At 38.3% G+C, this 19,379-nt stretch overlaps 1 protein-coding gene across 7 annotated transcripts in view; it reads right to left on the bottom strand.

The window, feature by feature from the left end:
• cdkl5 (cyclin dependent kinase like 5) overlaps positions 1 to 17,357 on the bottom strand; it is a 44,039-nt gene extending 26,682 nt beyond the window's left edge. For 5 of the 7 annotated variants that reach the window (XM_080288936.1, XM_026164211.2, XM_026164220.2 and 2 more), the window contains exons 1-3: positions 16,790 to 17,357; positions 13,699 to 14,068; positions 9,095 to 9,129 (exon numbers count right to left, since the gene is read on the bottom strand). In XM_080288936.1, coding sequence (XP_080145062.1) covers positions 9,095 to 9,129; positions 13,699 to 13,735 — 72 coding nt within the window. In that variant the 5' untranslated portion in view covers positions 13,736 to 14,068; positions 16,790 to 17,357. Of the gene's footprint in view, positions 1 to 9,094; positions 9,130 to 13,698; positions 14,069 to 16,765 lie in introns of all 7 variants that reach the window. The other 2 variants (XM_026164194.2, XM_026164186.2) reach the window with 2 other exon arrangements.
• Positions 17,358 to 19,379: the final 2,022 nt, after the last annotated feature.

The following is a 19,379-nucleotide window of genomic DNA, read 5'->3' on the forward strand; positions in this document are numbered from 1 at the left end:
GTTTGGTGCTATAAAAGATTAATGGTGTACTAATAGCCTTCATCAGGTACTGAATGAATCTCTGGAAGACAACAACTCCATGCTAACTGCACAAGTCACCATCAAAGTTCAGATTACATCAAGGTGATACACTGTTCCTGCTGCTGTGCTGTATAGGCCTCAACACCCTCAGCCAGCTCATCACAGCAAGTGGTTATAGACACACATTCGGGAGTTGAATGACCATCTGCCACCTCCTGTACATGGATGGCATCAAGCTGTATGCCAGGAGCAAGTGAGACATTGACTCACTGATATATCTCATCAGGATCTACAGCAAGGACATCAGGATGTCATTTGGACTGAATAAGTGTTGCTGTAAGGATGGCAAAGAGAGGGAAGATGATCCAGACTGTCTAAATTTTGATTCACCTTCAAAATCAGACTCTAAGCAAAGTGTGTCCTTCATAATAAAAGCTTGCAAACAACAAATATTGCAGCCAATTGCTGGGGCTCATAAATGATGCTGGCTCTTCTGTATATAATGAGCTATTCAATTCTTTTTTTTCTTTTATATAGCACCAAATCACAACAACAGTTGGCTCAAGGTACTTCATTTTGTGATGTAAACTCGCTACAGTAATGCATGAATATAATGGACTATTGTGTGGATGCCATAGTGGTTTAAGCAGGATATGTTTAAAAAATTTGGCCTTTCAAAATAAGACCTACTCAATAACCAAATTCCATTTTAATACGCTTCTTTCCTGTCTCCTTCACACTTGGACATGGGAGAGACAAATGTCTACACTTTGTCTCTCATTTCTAAAAAGACTAGCTAAATAGTACTAGACTGTCAAAATAAAAGCTTGCAAATAGTAAAGCTTCTTTTCAGGGCTGAAAAGGATAGTGGGTTTTATTCTTTCAATTATGACTACTACTGTAAAAACAGGATGCCTGCAAAAGCTTTAGACTTTCAGAATAAAATTCCTTTCATATTCTAAAGACCATTCCACACCTGTTTCTTTTTATCCACGGTTATTTATTCATTCATTTATTTATTTATGTTTGGCTACCTAAATCTTGACCTTAAAATGTCTTACAGCTTCCCCAAAGCTATTATTTGGTTAGCTCTTACTTGTGGTGACATCTTCATGGCCAGCTGGTGCATTGGGACACTCAAAATTTCCTGAGAAATGTACGTCTTTTTGTTTTCTAGTTTTTTCTTTTTCTTACAATTATTATTATGCTTTCAAATTGCTTTGGATTGAAAAGTGAAATTAACACATCAGGTTTTGATCACAAAGATTTTAAACGGAGAAATTCAAGTAAAACCTGCGTGAGAATCTATAACCAGTAAATGAATGGGACTGTAATGTGACAAACCACTTAAACAAGTAATCAATTATCAAAGAGTCACTGATGAATTTTCTGCTGGTCGCCTACCAGTAATTAATTAACAAGTCCTCTCAGCCCTCCAGCACTGCACTGAGATCCTGTATAGGCACCAGGAAACACTGGCTGTGTAGGTTGTGCTATTGTCACTCCAAAAACACAAATTCAAGATAACACAAGCTTCTATGCACACACCCACATACGCTAATAAAAACACTTGCATAAAGTGGCGGAACATTGCACAAACGCTGGCGCACGTTCACTAGACTAATTATATGTGCCATCAAATGCATACTGTGAGGTGAAGCATATATAATTTACAAATGAACATACATTTAAAATGCATTTAATTCCTTCCTTGTACAGTTCCTGTGTCACCGGGTAAGGTTTTAGCCCAGCACATACAGCCTGCAGGCATGATTCTCTTAACTACACGCAGGTCTGCTGAAGACTCCTAACAGGGTGACCCATTTACCATCAGCGTAGTCTCCCTGTTCGATACATCCCTCTGCATCTCCTTCTCTCCATCGTGCACGCACACACATTCACACATTGCTTCTCTGTCTCTCTCCCTCAGCTACCCTTTTCTCTTTTGCCCTGCTTCCAGCTGAGAAAAGTAAAAATAACTGCTCTCTTGCAGCAAAGCTAAAAAGCTTTTATTGCAATGGTCTGAATCTTTGGCTCCAAGTGTGTGTGAAAATGAATCCCTACACTGTCATATAAATGAGAAACATGTCACATGTCACTTCTTAGTAACCCAGAGGAAGGGAAGCAATACCCAGTTTAACATACCCACACTTTGACAGCTGGTATTTAATTTCTTATGAAATGGAGATTTGCTGAAAACAACAAATCTGTGGTCCAGAGAAAGAAAAAAAAAGTCTGTGACAGAAAAATACTGAATTTTAAAGATATGCTATGTTATTAGCTGTTTCATTTGTGCTATGCAAGCATGGAAATATTAACTGTTCTTGTGCCAGAGTGGACTTTGTGACACACACACACACACACACACACACACACACACACACACACACACACACACACACACACACACACACACACACCACAGTGTAAAGAAAGGTCATCTTTTAAAATCATGGCTATAATAAATTAATATAAAGACTGAACATTGTCATAGCCTATGTAGGCAGGCATACTGTGAGGTGAGCTCTGTTACTGAACAAGCCTGCCAATGAGACTCGACAGCAGAACGAGTACGCTGATGGTAAAGCTAAAATATTAGCTAAGTTAGGTGGTATTTTCACCTCTGTGCATTAAGTTAGGGTCACCTTTACTGTTAAGCTCATATCTTGTTTTCTACCACCCAAAAAATGCATATAGAACGCTTGGAATTTAAAAGTCACTATTATCACTCACTAGTCCCTCAGATATTTTATGCACATCATATTTAATTAAAAGTTAATGACTCAGAATGGTTTTTATGGAGTAATCAATACAGTACAATAAACCTTGGAGAGTAATGGTTATGCTCTAGTGGTATTTTGCTCTCCTGCTCTGTCTCTCACTTTGTGTCTGACTAAAGTGCATACAATAATACAAACAGTACCAATAACCACTGGAAAGTAATTTACTGGTAAATGGTAAATGGACTGGTTCTTACTGTATGCAGTGCTTTTCTACTCTACTGAAGCACTCAAAGCACATTTATACAACTCGCCTCATTCACCCAACCGCTTTTTTCTATACGTAAGTGCTTTCTTTCTAACATTCACACTCTGATGGATGCATCAGAGCAACTTGGGGTTAGTATCTTGCTCAAAAATATTTGGCATGCGGACTGAAGCAGTCACCTTCTGATTAGTAGATTACCTGCCTTACCTCTTTAGCTACAGCCACCAAAAAGATTTATTTTAATTTGACTGGGATTTACTATGCTTTGGCATTTCTCTGTGTCTCTTAGACATATTAGGATTCTGCCATAACGGGTAGACAAACATTTCTCTCACAAATGCAGGGTTTATCTTTAGAGCACAAAGACAGTACAAAGAGCCAAAAAACTTAAGCCTTCCTCCACAACAGGCCAATATGCTTAAGAGATGAGGCGCTGTCCAAATTTACATTCAGCTGCATCCTGCATGTTAATACATCTGGTTCCCAGATTTTTCTTCTAGCTTCTCTTTTATCTGTCCCTCTTTGAATTTCAACTTCCTGCCTAACCACTGTGTTCTACTTACAGTGTCATTTTGTTCATGTTCTCAGAATGCAAGTATATGCATATTCAGAATGTCACTCAATATGTATAATTTATGGCTTTTTTGAAAGTTTTATGAAGCACAGCAAAGTAAGGACGTCATAATGATAGGATATATTGGATGAAACATGCTCAGACTGTATGGTATGTAGTAAAATAGACTACAGGGAAAACACCAACCAATCCTGAGTACTCAATGCTAAGTCTGCCTTTAAACATTCAGTTATCAAAAACATTCAATTATCTGTCTGTTAAAAACAACCGAAACATTGAGGACAATTAAAAAAAAAAAAAAATCACAAAATAGCCACAAACCTATTCTGTGTGCACTGACAATATCAAAAAAGTACAAATTATAGACACATAGAATCCAAACACATAAGGAGGTCAAGTAACTTTAAACTGTCACTAAACAGATGGCAATTTCAATGTTTCTGCACATCTAAGCGTAAAGTGTCTTTAAAAACAATGTGCAATTTAGCTTCTTTAATCTTTAAATTTGCTTTAATGTTTATATTGAAGAAAGCCCCGAAAATTTATTTCAACAGGCACAGCGTGGAGCAATCTGTTTCACATGTAAACCACATCAGTGCTTATCAAAAAGGGCCCCCTTTGTTAGTTTCAGTGTAATTAAGCTCTTCGTTAAGGTCTATTTATTAATGAATGTCTGAATACAGGTGCTCATATTTGCAGTAATCCGCCATTAACCCCATTCCTCTCTGACCAAGCCAGGATACCAATGTGTGTGTGTGTGTGTGTGTGTGTGTGTGTGTTCAATTGTAACATGCTGATTCATCCACAGATGTTTTTATATTCCAAGATTGCTTCCAAGTTTATTGACTAATGTGCTTGAATAGCTGCATTGTTTGTAGCTGACAGCATTATTCCTGCTTTCTAAAACATCAGTGCTCCACTCAGCATACCGGCAGTCAACTTGCCTAAGACTGATTCAAAAGCCCTAAATAAGCCTGATCAATGAACACATAAAATACAAAAATCTGAAAAGACGAATGGAAAATACTTGACTATCAATCCAAACCACTGTGTCTGTATCGTACTTTCACATGGGCTGTCTGGTTATTGTACTGCACCATGTAAAAAGAGGTGAGATTTATTGGAGAAGACTATATTGTGAATTTAAAGGTTTAATAAATAAAAATCGTAAATAAACAATCACACTAACTAAAACTAATTAAAACCACTGACTGAAAATCATGTTTTCTGAACATCAAGCTCATCACTTTAGACAAAGTTGGGTTAGACATTAGGTGCCATTTTTATAAATGAATAACTAGTGGTTGTGAACGAAGTACTACGTAACACAATTGTCATTCATAAGAAATTACCGTAATCATTTGAATTAACAGTAACAAAATTTGCTTTTACACTAAGTACTGCTTTATTTAAGAGGCAAATATTGAACTTTTTTCGTTAACTACAGCTGCAGTCATACATTCACAGTCACCACATTCACCAAAAAAAGGAAAAAAAAGAAATTGAGTGCAGTTTGAATTTCTTTTGCATTTCCTCCACAAAGGGTTATAAGTATACATACAGGCTCACACATATATATGGATACACTCACATTAATATTTGGTTAAATATCCTTTAGCAAGTTGTAAGTCAAGCAGACGCTTTGGTAGCCATAAACTACCTTCAATAACGCTGCATATTTTGGCTGGATATTTGACCACTCTTCTTGGCACAGTTAGTTGGTTATATTCTAAAAATTCTCAGTAGAGCTGAGGTCAGGGCTTTGGGAAAGTCATTCCAGAAGCCTATGTTAACGTGAATGATTTATTAATTCCAGAACCCGTTTTGATGTGTTTGGGATCATTGTCCTCCTGTTGGAACATACAACTATGTCCAAGTTTTGTTGATTTGGGCTGAAGTTTAAAAATTTGGAGGTAGTCTGCCTTTATTATTCCATCCACTGTTCCCTCAAAGCATGATGCTACCACCACCATGCTTGATAGTTGCTATAGTCTTCTTAGGCCTGAGATACTCACCTTTACTCTTGTCACTGTGTCCAAAAATCTTAGTCTTTGTCTCGTGTGACCATAAAATTTTCTTCAGAAGGTATTTGGCTTGTCCATTTGAGCAGCTTCTTTCTTCGTTGGCTTTACAGTGGACAGCGACGCTGGTGTTTCAGCAGTTTCCAGTTCATAGCAGCCTTGAGACTCAGCAGTTCCTGGGTTGTTTTTGAACATCTGCACATTTCTTCTCATTGGAGGGTAAAAGTCTGGGTCCTTTTTCAGACCCTGGCGAAGTGTTGACACATCCAAATAAGTTGTACTTATGTAAACTGTTTGAACTGAATTTCTTGGACTCTGTTGTTGTTTAGAAATGACTCAGAAACCTATAGTTCAGCCTGTATGTATACTTTTGTCCTTCAGCCAATTAGAGAAAGTTTAAATTGTTTTTTAAAGTCATTAAGCATACAGCAACAACAATCATTCACCCTGGAAAAAAAACAATTTAAAGAAATCATTCAAATTTAAAAGTTACCATGACTTCTATGTCCATGTGTGTAAACTTCGGACAACAACTGTACGTTGACTTGAAAGCTATAGCTACATATTACTTTGCAAAAATGGACAGAATTTCATTAGAAGGGGGTTAATCTACACAACTACCTTCTGTAAGTTTAAGCACATTTAGCTGCTAATTATGATCACGTAGCAAAAAGCTTTGTTATTTCTGAAAGATGAAATAACAACCTACTTCCTACTAACTGAATTAATAAGGTATTAAATATGTCTTTGGTAAATTTGTTACATTTTTTTACCCTCAAAATTCACAGCATATAAGCAACATGCACAGGTAGCAGCGTGCTGTGCTGTCACTGTGACCTGCTCACGCTTCTTGACTATTAGGCTATACTTGTTCTTGGCGCTAATAGAAAACAACAGAAACAATGCTGAATGGATATGCATGATGCCAAACCACAGAACTACGTGGGGGCCTTTCAGATTTGACAATATAAAAACTCTAATAAAGATAACTGACTGCACACATTTAACATGACCAGTAGAGATAAAAGGTGCTAACTGAATGAGTGTGTTAGCTTACAACTTATTTTGCAGATAACTTTCAACAGCGTAGCAGCAATCATCATGCAAGTTTACCTAATGTTACATTGTGTAGGATGGGTCCAATAAAATCTATCAGACAATATCCTCCTGAGGCATGTCGTATATTCCAGTGAATTGTGGCATTAATTAAAATATATACTGGCAACCACCAGTGCTACCCCCAAGCCTACGAGCAGACACCCCTATGGTATCACTTTCAAAATCCCATGTCGCCTTGTTCTTGAGTCATCACATTCACAAACTTAGGTGTGTATGTCGCCCACCTGACATGGCGACAAAATACCCAGTCACCCAGTTGCCCTCATATCCAACTGCACAACTCTTCTGTTTGGCCCACAAGCCCATGCAGAGAGTCTAAACACATGATGGCAGTAAGAGAAAAAGGAGAGATTTGACGTGGTTGGGAAGGAAATGTTTCATTCCTAAAATTTATTCAAATATTACAAAACTGGCCCTTTGTATTTTGCCTCATTTCCTTTTGACTGGTTGGTATTCACATGCGAGCCTTATTAGAAGTCACACTGTGAAAATTTGTCCTTCAGCTGCAGGCGGTCTTTGGTTGCATGTGCACTAGTGTTTTGCAGAGCAGTTTTAATAAATTTGGACTAAAGTCCAAAATTTCAACAGTGTAAAAAAGGTCTTTGAGCTTTGTTTGAGAATTCCCAATCATTACAAGTCAAAAAGACAAACAATGTAATGTAATCATTTTGATTTGGAAAGTTCTCACATGTTGAGAAAATTCATTTACTTTATAAACAGACTGCAGAGAAACAAGTAATAGGACCATATAACAGCTAAAGATAAGCTTGAAACCGCACCGTTATATTAAGTAAGACACAGCTGGATGAGTCACACCTTCAGCCCTTTCATTCATGCATACAAAGTACATTAATGGCTCACATTTAATAACTTTGTTTTAAGAGTCACCGCTAAAATCCAACGTGATCTAACAATGTCTGTCAGAGAACATTCAGACTCATGCTTACAGCGTGACACAGTGAGTAAGCACCAAGTAAGTGATTCATATGAGGGTGCACATGTGCAAGTGGTGACATTAAAGTTTCTAATCTACCTTTAAGGTGGCTGTAACCATTCTTTCACTCTAAAGGGATTCCCTGTCTATTCATCCATCCCATCATCCGATAAATAAACCACTTTCTCCACTATTTTTTAGGACATAAATGCAATACTAACGGTTCCATCTGCCTCAGCTTTACCTTGTGTTTTATAACAATTGGCAAATGATAATAACTTGCATGATAAACACTTGCTTGGCATTGCAAGTATAAGTACCCTAGCACAAATAGCCTCACAGCTTTGAGATGTGCTTTTGGTGAGGCTGCAAATGTTGGTGTGCATGAGGTAAATTTTGCCATCTGCCAATGAGCACAGTGGTCTGTAGCTCAAAATTTGTGACCACGCACATTGTCTGCAAAACAAATGGACCAACTGTGGGTGTGTTAGAAAAGCGAAATGAACTTTATTTCGTTTTGCATTATAATTGCTCGCTGGTCGATTTTGTGCAATAGCAGAATCTTCCAAACTAAGCCATCAATAAATGTTCTCTATGAAAACAGCAGATCTGTTCCTTATTAAATGAATTAGACCTGTAAGTCTAAGCTGTACTTATACAGCTTGTCTCCCTACTGTAAGCTACAGAAATATGGTTGTTAAAATACAGACCAGACGCTTTATATGGAAAAAAAAGTAGTGGTAATCTTTCAGCTGTTTTCAGTCCCATTGCCACAGATGTATAAAATCCAGCACATAGCCATGCAGTCTGGCTTTACAACCATTTGTGAAAGAATGATTTGTTCTACAGAGCTCACTGGTTGTAATTTCTTCCCTCCCTCAATTGTAAATGATAACATTGCAAAAGAGAAGTTTCTAAGAACCACTACAACTCAGCGACAAAGGGTCAGACCACTGGAGTTACAGAGCGGGGTCACTGAATGCTGAGATGCATAGTATGTAAAAGTTGCTAGTGCTCTACAGACATCCAAACCTTCTCCGGCATTAACATCTGCACAAAACTGGGAGCTGGGAGCTTCAGGGTATCCGTTTCCATTACTGAGCAGCTACTCTTGATAATGTGTAGGTGGCTCAGCACTTCTGTCTACATAGTATATCGACTTAGAGCCAAGCAAAGGATTTCCTCCATTACTGTATGCTTTTACAATGGGTTAAAACACGCTAGCTAACATTTCAGGGATGAAATAGGGATGAAACATCACTGTTGACATTGTAGTTTTCTGAGTATTTTAACCATCATACCAGTCACATTTGTTTCAGTCTTCATCACTGTACCATTCTTCTCAGTGAAAGTTTGCCACCATCCAAACACTTTACATCACAATAAAACAAACCAGGCATACTGTAAGACTCTGAGAAATCAGAAATACTATCTTACCTTATGCCTGCACTTGAGCACCACTCCATATGCTCCTGGACAACAAGAAATGGAGAGAAAGATGCAAACGCTCAATAAAAAAGTGAGACTCAGATGTGGTGTTAAAGTTTTGACATCTTAATTATGCTTTGACCTCCAAACCTCAAACAAACAGGTTCATGAAAAAGAAGTACAGTAGGTGAGAACCACCAGAGAAACAGCCGTTAATAGGTGAGGCGGAGGCATGCATACTCGCTCTCCCACACACAACACACACTCACAGCTATACCTTTCACAAGTAACACACACACACACACACACACACACACACACACACACACACACACACACACACACACACACACACACACACACACACACACACACACCGTGTCCCTGTTCCTGTCTTTACTAAGACAGATGATTGTGTCAGTTTAACAAGACTGGGATGATGGCTGATATTTCAGAAGTCGAGTCTCTGGCTCTGTCCTGCAAGGATGTCAGCTGGACTCGCATTTGCTGAAGTTAATGTTTTCCACGTCTTTCCAAATTGCTCTTTTTGCTGTTCAGCTCACATATGCAACGTAATGGGTTAGGTAATGCTGCTTATCTTTCTGCCAGAATCGGTCTGTTTTTGTGGCAATGGCCTGATTTCTGTGCAGAGTTTTAGAGATTTTTATAGCTTCAGTCTTACGGAGAATGATGCCCTTTTGCCTTGACACCATCTGTCACTTAGCTTGCTTTCGGACTTACTTTCAGTGTTTATTTTTTTCTTGTTTTTCTTTTTTTTTGTGAAAGGAAATTAAAAACAACAACAATTAAAACCTATTTTTTTATAATGATATTTCTTATCATAAGATTTTTGATTCATTCAAATATTTATCTGTTTGCTATAGGGGCAGAAAGAGGTGCAGATATGAAGAGAAGCCTGTAGAAATATAGTTTGTCTTTACAGAAAAACTGTAGAAATGGTCTCTGTGGTAACATTTATGCAGTTCCAGAGTTTTACAAAGTTGATTTACTTACATGGTAAAACAAACATTTTATCAATACACATAAATTGCTGGCAATAAATGGCACAGACCTCTCACAAGCGTGTGCATGAGTTACATGATTATGGGAATTTCAAAAACCCACTTAAGTTGTTTCATAATTCCTTTCTTACTTTCTCCATGGACAACGATAGGTGAGTGGTGCTAGTTAGAGTATTTAATGTCCCAGCAGTATTACAAGTACACGTACAAATGTGTTTCTTTGATAAATCACAGGAACATGAATGTGTAAATAAGCAGTAAGGAGAGAATGGTGACTCCTAAATAACATTCTTAAACCCATTGTTCCTTCACTGGGCTGGTTTCAGTCATTATGCAAATGTACTGTTTATAAGATCGGGGAAACCTGCAGTTTCTCCCACAAAACGCTACGTCCAGATGAACAGAATCAACTTTTGGAGATTCTTAAGAAAGAGCCTTACAACATTCAAACTCCCTGTTTAGCTAACTGCATTCTAAAAGGAAACACTTAAAAAATATTAGAAGCTAAAAATGCAGCAGCTGTTTATTCAGATCTTTTTTTTTTTAATTCTCTGTCACGTTTGAAAAACGTAGCAACTGTGAAGGAGTTTTGTCTACAAAGAACAAAATGTTCTGAAGTTGCTTTACCTCTGATTCATGAGTATGACAAAAAAATCTTCTTTATAGTTTTGCTGACTAAAGTTTACATACATTGTAGGGGTGCAACGATACACAAAATTCACGGTTCGGTTCGATACTTTGGTGTCACAGTTCGATATTTTTTCGATACAAAAAAAAATGTTCATGCTTTTTTAATTTGTCATTTATTAAAATTATAAATATATATTTTAACTCAAAAGTACAGTTTTTAAATTTAATGTTGCTGAAACAAAAAAGTAATAAAAAATAAATATATCTGATTGAGGAATCACTCATCTTTGGAAAAGAGAGTTTATTACAGAGAAATGGCTCTTTCCAAAATAAAAGCTATACTATACGCTTCTTCTGGGCTATATTCTCAGCAGCATATTAAACATATCAGGTCCCCATAAGGAGAATCATGTGCTAACGGCGGTAAAGTTTGTAGCAGTGCTTGTTGTTTTTGTCTGCTTCCACTTGTCTTTGCACTAGGATGATGTCGGAGTAAATGTGCAGTCATTTACTAACACACTAGCTCCCAAAAATGTAATTGAGCATTGCGTGACACATCCGACATACTGTTTTACTTTAGTCCATGACACGCTTACCTTCAGGGTCATACGTCACATGAAAACCAAAATAGTTCCAAACGCCAGATCTAAATGAAGGTGGGGGAGGTTCAATTTGCCATTTTGCAAGGAGAGCTTAACTTCTGTCTCGCTAGCTTGCCCTGCGCTCAGTGAATCTGCGTTCGACTACTCTGCCTAGGCTGCATTGTCGAGCGCTCAACACAGACAGCATCGTCAGAAGGAAAGTTGATAAAATAAATTAAAAATTTTGTATTGTTCGATACATATGCTTACCGAACCGAAAGCACTGTATCGAACGTTCAATATCGACACGAGTACCATCGCACCCCTAATACATTGGTATTAGGATGTATTTAGAGAAAAAAAGACACAATTTCACTGGAAGAAAAAGATGAAACAATTTTTAGTGATAGCATACATTTAAAATACAGCAAACCCATCTGTGTCAACGCTGAAGAAAAATGGCAATACAATAAAAAAGCGAGTTGGCAGAGACAACAGTTAACTTTAATATATGCCACCAGGGTTACACTGTATATATAAAACATACTCTGTGTAAAGTATGAAAAATGTGTACACACAGAGCTTTTAACATGAGAAAAACAAACAGAAAACTGTATGAAAACTGTTATTGCGGTTCGTTGTGTACATAACTTTTTGATAGATGTAGTAACGAGTGCTGGTGTAGATCACAGTTTGCGAGAATTACCAACAGCAGAATAAACACTTGGCTACTCTGTCTTCTCACATTACAGTAAGGCAGGAATACATGTCGATCCAGCTCAGTCAAATCAGCTGCAAATCACGCTGCTGGCTACAAGAAGCAGAAGCTACACGGATTGCTAATTAAAGGGCGTTTGTGTGGCTCACTTAAGAGTCACTCACAGCTAAAAGTGCAATTTTATTTATTTTATTTATATAAACCTTAAAGAAAAGTACGATTAGGAATAAAAATAGCAGAATCAAGGATGAGCTTTTCCGAAAAACCAAGACTAATTTATGCTGTTGAAAATTTCACAAAGTTGATTTGCAAGAATTACTTACATGCATATTCAACATTTCAGCAATACTCATATGGTGCTGAAAAATGTGTGGTTTCTACGATTTCTTAATAAGGCATTTTACATCCTCCAAGCTAAACACTTCCAACCAAAACCATATACAGTGCTTTTCTCATCTATAAACAGGATGTCTTTGTCAGACAGGCACTGCTAATTTTATCCTAAGCAGTAAAACAAGTGATTATATTAAATCATCTCATACTAACCAAGAACAAAGTAAGGCTAGAGTAGCATTGAAAGTTAGAACTACCTGTACATGGCAAATTCAGCGTTTTATAGATTGAAGCAATATTAGTTTCATCAGCACTACAAATCAGTTCTTGCTCTTGAGTTTGGAGTGTCTTTTAATTCAATAAGTAATTTTAATTGAAACTAGATTTTCTAAGCAGTGCTTATCAAACTCAGCACTTCTTTCTGGCCAGGAAGGCTAGAGGCTTTAGGCATGGGAACCCATTGGCTATCATCTGATAACATTTTGGGGCTTCCGGAGTAGCCAGACTTCCTATCCCACATGAAAGTTATCATTTAACAATGCAGACAAATTCAAAGAAAAAATCTAATTGAATAAAAATGTGCAATTCTTTGGACTGGCTGTTTACCTGTATGCAAACAACACCTTCTTAAACATGTTTGGTCTAAACAAAAATCTTGTCCCCGTGCCTGCAGATTCTGCATATTCATACTCATATTTTTGTTTGCTGCACCAAGACCAAGAAGGGTTGGACTGCACTGATGATGATGATAATCACACAGAATAGAAGCAACTGAACGTGATTAAGGAATAAAAACAGAGACTGTTAGAGAAGATAAACTGAGCAGCAGAGGGGTGAGCATGCTTGACTGTTAACATACTGATTAAATTAGTGCTGTGGAAAGGATCCAAACAACAGGTATATGCAGGGGATGTTTTCAATTTGCAAAACGGGAAAGAGCGAGGCTTCATAGTAAAACCTTTAAAGGCATTCTTATCAAACAGGCATACATGCAAACAAAAAAACCCAAAACAATTTTGTTTTAAGATAAATATGGCGACCTAATGACCAAAGCTATTATTATAACGAATTAGACATTACTCCATGGGAGACTTCACCACACTCTGAGGCTCATGCGCCCCTTTAAAATCTGCCTGTGCTCAAAAATGCTAAAGTAGGATATATACTCTCTGTCAACAGCTATGTGTGTAGGTTTCAGCTGTGCAGTGTAAGACACCTGAATCCCATTAAAATGTACACTGGTTATGACCCCAGTGTTACCAGCAACAGTACATAAAGTCTTCAAGTTTTAAAGCATGCAGTGAAATCTGCCGTGTAAAATCCACCCACCTTCGCCCACAATGCCAAGGACTTCAAACTTATTCATTACATCACCGAGAGTGAGGGCTCCTCCAGCGGGTGAAATGAGCTGCTCGGGTTTTTAGCGAGGAGACTCCTGCTTTGACCAGCCGGTGGAGTGAACTGTGGACTCCAGGAGGAACATTGCAAGCGTCTGACCACAGCCCATCTTCACTCCCTTTACACCATAGCTTCTCTCTTTCCCTCTCTCTGCCTCTTTTCTGGACTTTTTAAAAATATCTCTTATTATTGTAATTATTAAGTATCTGAGTCGAGTGTATTCAGATGTCCTTTGCGCTCCCTTTATTCCATGTGCTGATGTCCTTCTTCTACTTCCATCCAACACTACATGCCGGCAAACCTGGAAGACCAGAGACAAAAACAAAGATGCAATTAAATATGTTGTCAAAGGGTCTCTCTGAAGGTCCAAATATCCCATCATTCCTTGCACAGGGAGTTGCATGCTCTTAGTCTTCCTGACACAGACAGTGAATAAGTAGGACATGTAGATATACAGAAAGACAATATTTCCTTGAGGACATGTTTAAATAACTCATGGCTTAAGCATGACTTCCACACAGATCCCATCTATTCTAATTAGCTATACATCAACATGGAGGATGCTGCAGGAAGCATGTCAACAACATAGGTGCTCAGAAGATCCTCAGAAGAGGATTCTTCTGAGTGATCCCCTACCCTTTTCTCTACCGTCCCTACAAAAAAAGGGATTTTTGCTATTTAATAAAGTTATTGACAGCCATTGGATGGAGTGCTTTAATATCCATGGTGCGAGGAGAATGAATCCTCTTTAATTTGCCTACAGCACTCGGCAACCATCAGCAGGTCAAAGTTTTCACTTATCCGATAAAACATCTCCGCACTTACTAAATGGGTTGGCACAATTTTGGTAACAAACAGTGATGCATGATATAGCCCACAGATTTCGGCCTGACTTTCCCTCTGGAGACGCCAGCTGAGTGATGTTTGTGGTTTTCAGTGAAAGGTCTCTACTTGATTAACCATCACATTCTGTGTCGTCATTCGTGTTTCCTGTCGTCAACTCCAAAAAAATTTGTCAAGTACTTTATGTAATCCCAGAAAGCTGATTGTGTTCATCATCTTGGTGGGAGAAATGTTTCGTCACTCATCCAAGTGAGTGATAGTGACTGAAGAAGTCACTTGGATGAGTGATTAAACGTTTCTCCCACTGTAAACACGACATCCAGGTGAACACGATCAAGCTTTCTGGGATTTCCTTACCTGGATGCATGCATCAAGATATTTTACATAACACCTAAATATTGCAAAACTATTAACAGTTTTTGTGTTTGGGCTAACAAGGAAGTGTTAACAAGGTAAACTGGATGTTGAACACAGTAAAAATGACACATTCTTGGTATTAGCAAGTTAACCCTCTGAGGTCTAAGTCATCACAACTCAAACAAGCAAAAATAATATGTAATTATGGTTTTTAATGAGTTGTTCTCCCAGTTTTAGCAATCACAGAACAAAGAAAATAATCATTCTAAATGACAAACATCAAAATCTACTCTCATTAGTTCCTCAAATAGGTCTGCTTTGTCTTTCTCCAAACTATAGCATTAGGGTAAGAATTGGGTCATCATTACAACCTACACCTCAGCAATACCCTCTCAGGTGTGGCGTCAGACTTGAACTTAGCTCCGAGCACTCGATCACACAGCGTGACAACACCCAGATCATCTGTAGAATTATTGGGTGAAATTCAATCAAGGAAAGCGGATGTGTAAATTCACGTCTGCGTCAGGAGGATTTAGAACAACCCCGGTGACCTCTTGGGTTTTAAGCTAAAGGATCATTAGGTCAAAAACAATTGTTTTACTTTCCAAAACCACTCTCACATCAGCAACAGTTACACTTTGTGAAGTGACCGCTGTCTCTGCAGAACTCTGAATCTGTCAAGCCGAGATGGTTGATGTAAAGATTTAACATTCTCCCTCTTTGCTTATAGTTACCCCTCAATCTTTCTGTGAGGTTATTATACATCTATGTACAAGTAATATTGTTATTATTTTGTTTAAGCAAAGCAAAGAAAAAAAAGCCCCAGAACAATTACATCTAAAGGCAGACTGTCTCTTGTCACACGTCCAAAAACTGACCACGAATATTAAATGCCTCTTTTGTAATGTGAATGCTGCTGGACAGGAACCATCAAAGCTTCTCACGGTATCAGTCCAACTTCATTTGTATAACACTTGATTTATTCAGCAGTGCAAAAAAACACTTTAATGTTGACTTGGCTCATGTGCCTGTGTGGGCGTTTTCCTATGCAGTGTACGCTCCACAAAGCTAAGTCTTTCCAGGGGAAGAGATAAGGTGGACGTTAAGGCCACCCATGGCTTGTCATTTAAGGACAGTGGGTAGTGAATTAATTCGTAGTGCACATTTTAATAGGTATACGCCAGCGACAAGAGTGATCTATGAGACATTAGAGCTCATACTTTAGGGAGGAAATAAAATGGATACAGCATGCATTCGGTTTATTGATAAGCTGCTTCCTCTCCTTGCAAAACGAAATGGAAACAAGGTGAAAACATCACCGTGAAGGTCCAGAAAATACTGAATGAATATAGAATGGACGGCAACACGACACTGCAACTGAGGCTCGTTGGAGTCTGCATGCAAAGAAACCTCGGCAATAAGTGAGTTTGGGAGTGTAAATTTAATAGGCAGGTGCGTGCGTCCGCGTGCACGAGACTATGTGTGTTTGCGTGAGGTGAGAGAGGGGGTGGGGGGAGGATAGTAATGCTGCTCTCTCTGCACCGAAACTGCGTCTCTTTCGTCGCTGCGTTGCAGAGCGCACCACCATTCCATCGCTGTCCACGCGATTCTCAGCCTACACAGCAACCAGTGCATACATTATAACGGTCCACGTTCACGACAATGTTGCACAACAACATCCACAATTCAAGAAGAAAAAGAGCCTTCACTCATGAACCCGTGGTAAGACATCATTCCCAACACATACCAAAAATGAAATCAAATCAAATCCGACGAGATAACGAGTAAAAAACCTCACCGTTTAAACCACGCGAAGGTTTACCTGCAGATGCGATGTGACGCCTGTACGAGGTGAGAAAGCTCAATCTGTGAAGCACGGAGCATCATGCCCATGAAAATGATGATGTGGGAAGACGAAGAAACATCATGTGGAGCGACAGGAGATGGAGGAGGGGGGAAACCCGGGCCTGTGCGTCGTGACACGATCAAATGTCCTACTCACTCAGTCTTTGGACGGACGGTAGACCGAATCCGCAGGCATAACGCCGATGACGGGGTGTCAATGTACCGTCAACAGTTCTTCAGAGGCTCCGCGTTCATAGCCTCAGCATCAGCTGGTTATAGCAGCAAAATCGTCATTCCTCTGAGCGACGCTGCGCACAGCCAATAGAAACACGGACGTCTGCGCGTTCCAGCAGTGGTTTAAGATCCACAGCGAGTCGAGATAAAATAAAACTTTGGGATGGAAATGCAGTCCAGCGCACTGTTTGTTGAGCGTTTGATAAGCCCGGTGATCGTCTCCTTCCAGCAGCACGCAGATTTTTACACTGTTAATTACTGCTGCTGCCTCCCTCCCCTCCCCTTTGGTCAACCCATGTTGTGTCACTGATTAAAAATCTTCCTGCAGCTCCTCTCCACTCGCTCTCACCTACACCTCCCCTCCACCAATGCACTAATTGGCGAAATCGGTGTGAATCCACTGGACTCACGGACACTGCATCGACCGGCTTCGTAATGAGAGCAGGTGTTAGAAAGATGGTGCACATTAAATGCTGCATTATTTTGTTTGTGTGTGACCCCCCCCCCCCCCCCCCCCACACACACACACACACACACCTCCTTCTGGTCTCGGTTTGACCTTCTCGAGTTCATTTTGGCAGGTGTGATTTATCTTTTCTGAGGAAATGTGGTTAACGTGTTCATAAGATAAATGTTTTTTTCAGTTTCCGTCCAGTAGCCATTAGGAGAATAGTTTATGGAGAAAGAGGAATGCCATTAAGGCGTGTATTTATGTAAACTGTAGCAAATATCAGCAAATATAGGCTAAATGTACCTTAAAAAATTACTTACCTTTTTGTCTGAGCAACATTTGTTATACTAAAAGTTAATGACTTACAAACCCCAGTTGTCCTTTTTCAGACTGAGAGCTCTACCTGTGCCTGTATTGGATCATTTTGTCTGCCAGTGCATCACAGTGTGTGGGGTGATTGTTTATTAAAATCTAAACCTATTAAAGTAATTCCCAATGCAACAAGATACCACAATAATTATAGCACGAGGCTTGAGATTATTTCTAAATTTATGTAAAAGAAAAAGATATTACAATAAACTATTAAACTAAAACAAACAAACAAACAGGTTTCTCTGTACTGTTATGTCTATACTAAATCTGAATACATAATAGCATCCAGATAAATGGCCAGCTCATTTCTTTTGCTACACAAAGAAGTAAAAGTGCAAACATGAAATCAATTTTAAATGCCAGCCCTGCAGTTTGCTGCAGCAGCACCGTATATGTTGGTTTAACACATTACATTGTTTTAGCACATTATGACTGGATTAGTAACCCCAGTCATTAACATGGGCTTTATTACTGTGGAGAAAGATGACATTTGAATTACTTTGTTGCTTGATATGTGACAAAGTGTCAGTTTCAAACAGTACAGTTTTATAAATGTTTTAATGGACAGTAGCCAACTGACTATTATGTTACATGTTGTGTGGTGTCATTTGGTTGGTGAATGTGCATAACCATTTTACAAAGGAAAAAAAACACTTTGCCACTTGGATTTCATACCACAATTACTATGAGAGAGAAAAGTAATTACTGTTCATATACTGAGATTTGAAAGAGTTTGCTTTCTGCCACAGTGTCACAACTGGAAGAGGATCTTCACTTATAAACTACTGCCATGTGACAATATTTCTAGACTATTATGTAGCTATCTTTTAAATCTGTAGCTGTGTTACATAACTAATGCATTTAACTGAAATACTGTACACAAAACATACTTGAGGAACCTTAGTTTAGTATTTCTGTTACTCTATACTACTTTGGATGTTTATTCCATTACATTTCAGGTAGAAACAGTTCATTCATTACTCCTATATAGTATGGTGCTGTTATAGTCACTGAATAAATAAATGGAGAAAGAAAAAAAAAGGGGGGGGGAAATATACTAGAATTAACCCAAAAGGCGTTTTTATACCCATGAAATTAAAAAAAGCAAAACAAAAAAGTGACAAATGTTCAATTAGCATTATTAGAAATACTTTTTACACAAATAAATACAACATACAAAATGTTACCTAATTATATTGGTTACAATCAATTAAAATGCAATTTTAGAAAACTGAACTGTTTGAAACAGACACGTTGTTACAACTGAAGTAAAGCAAACAAAATGAACTCCTTCTCAACCAGCCATGATTATATCAGCTTTGATAATATACCACAAATCACATCATTGTCATTTGCTGATTTTACTATTTAAAATGCATGATTTTCGCGAAAGCGCATTTATAGTTTTACATTAATAAATTATTCAAAATTCAAAATTGTAAATTTTGAATGTAACTGCTCTGTTGTTACTGTAACACAGATTACGTGTCTGTTTTTTCAGCTAATTTAA

Source organism: Astatotilapia calliptera, chromosome 1, assembly GCF_964374335.1.
Source record: "Astatotilapia calliptera chromosome 1, fAstCal68.1, whole genome shotgun sequence".
Taxonomy (NCBI): Eukaryota; Metazoa; Chordata; class Actinopteri; order Cichliformes; family Cichlidae; genus Astatotilapia; species Astatotilapia calliptera.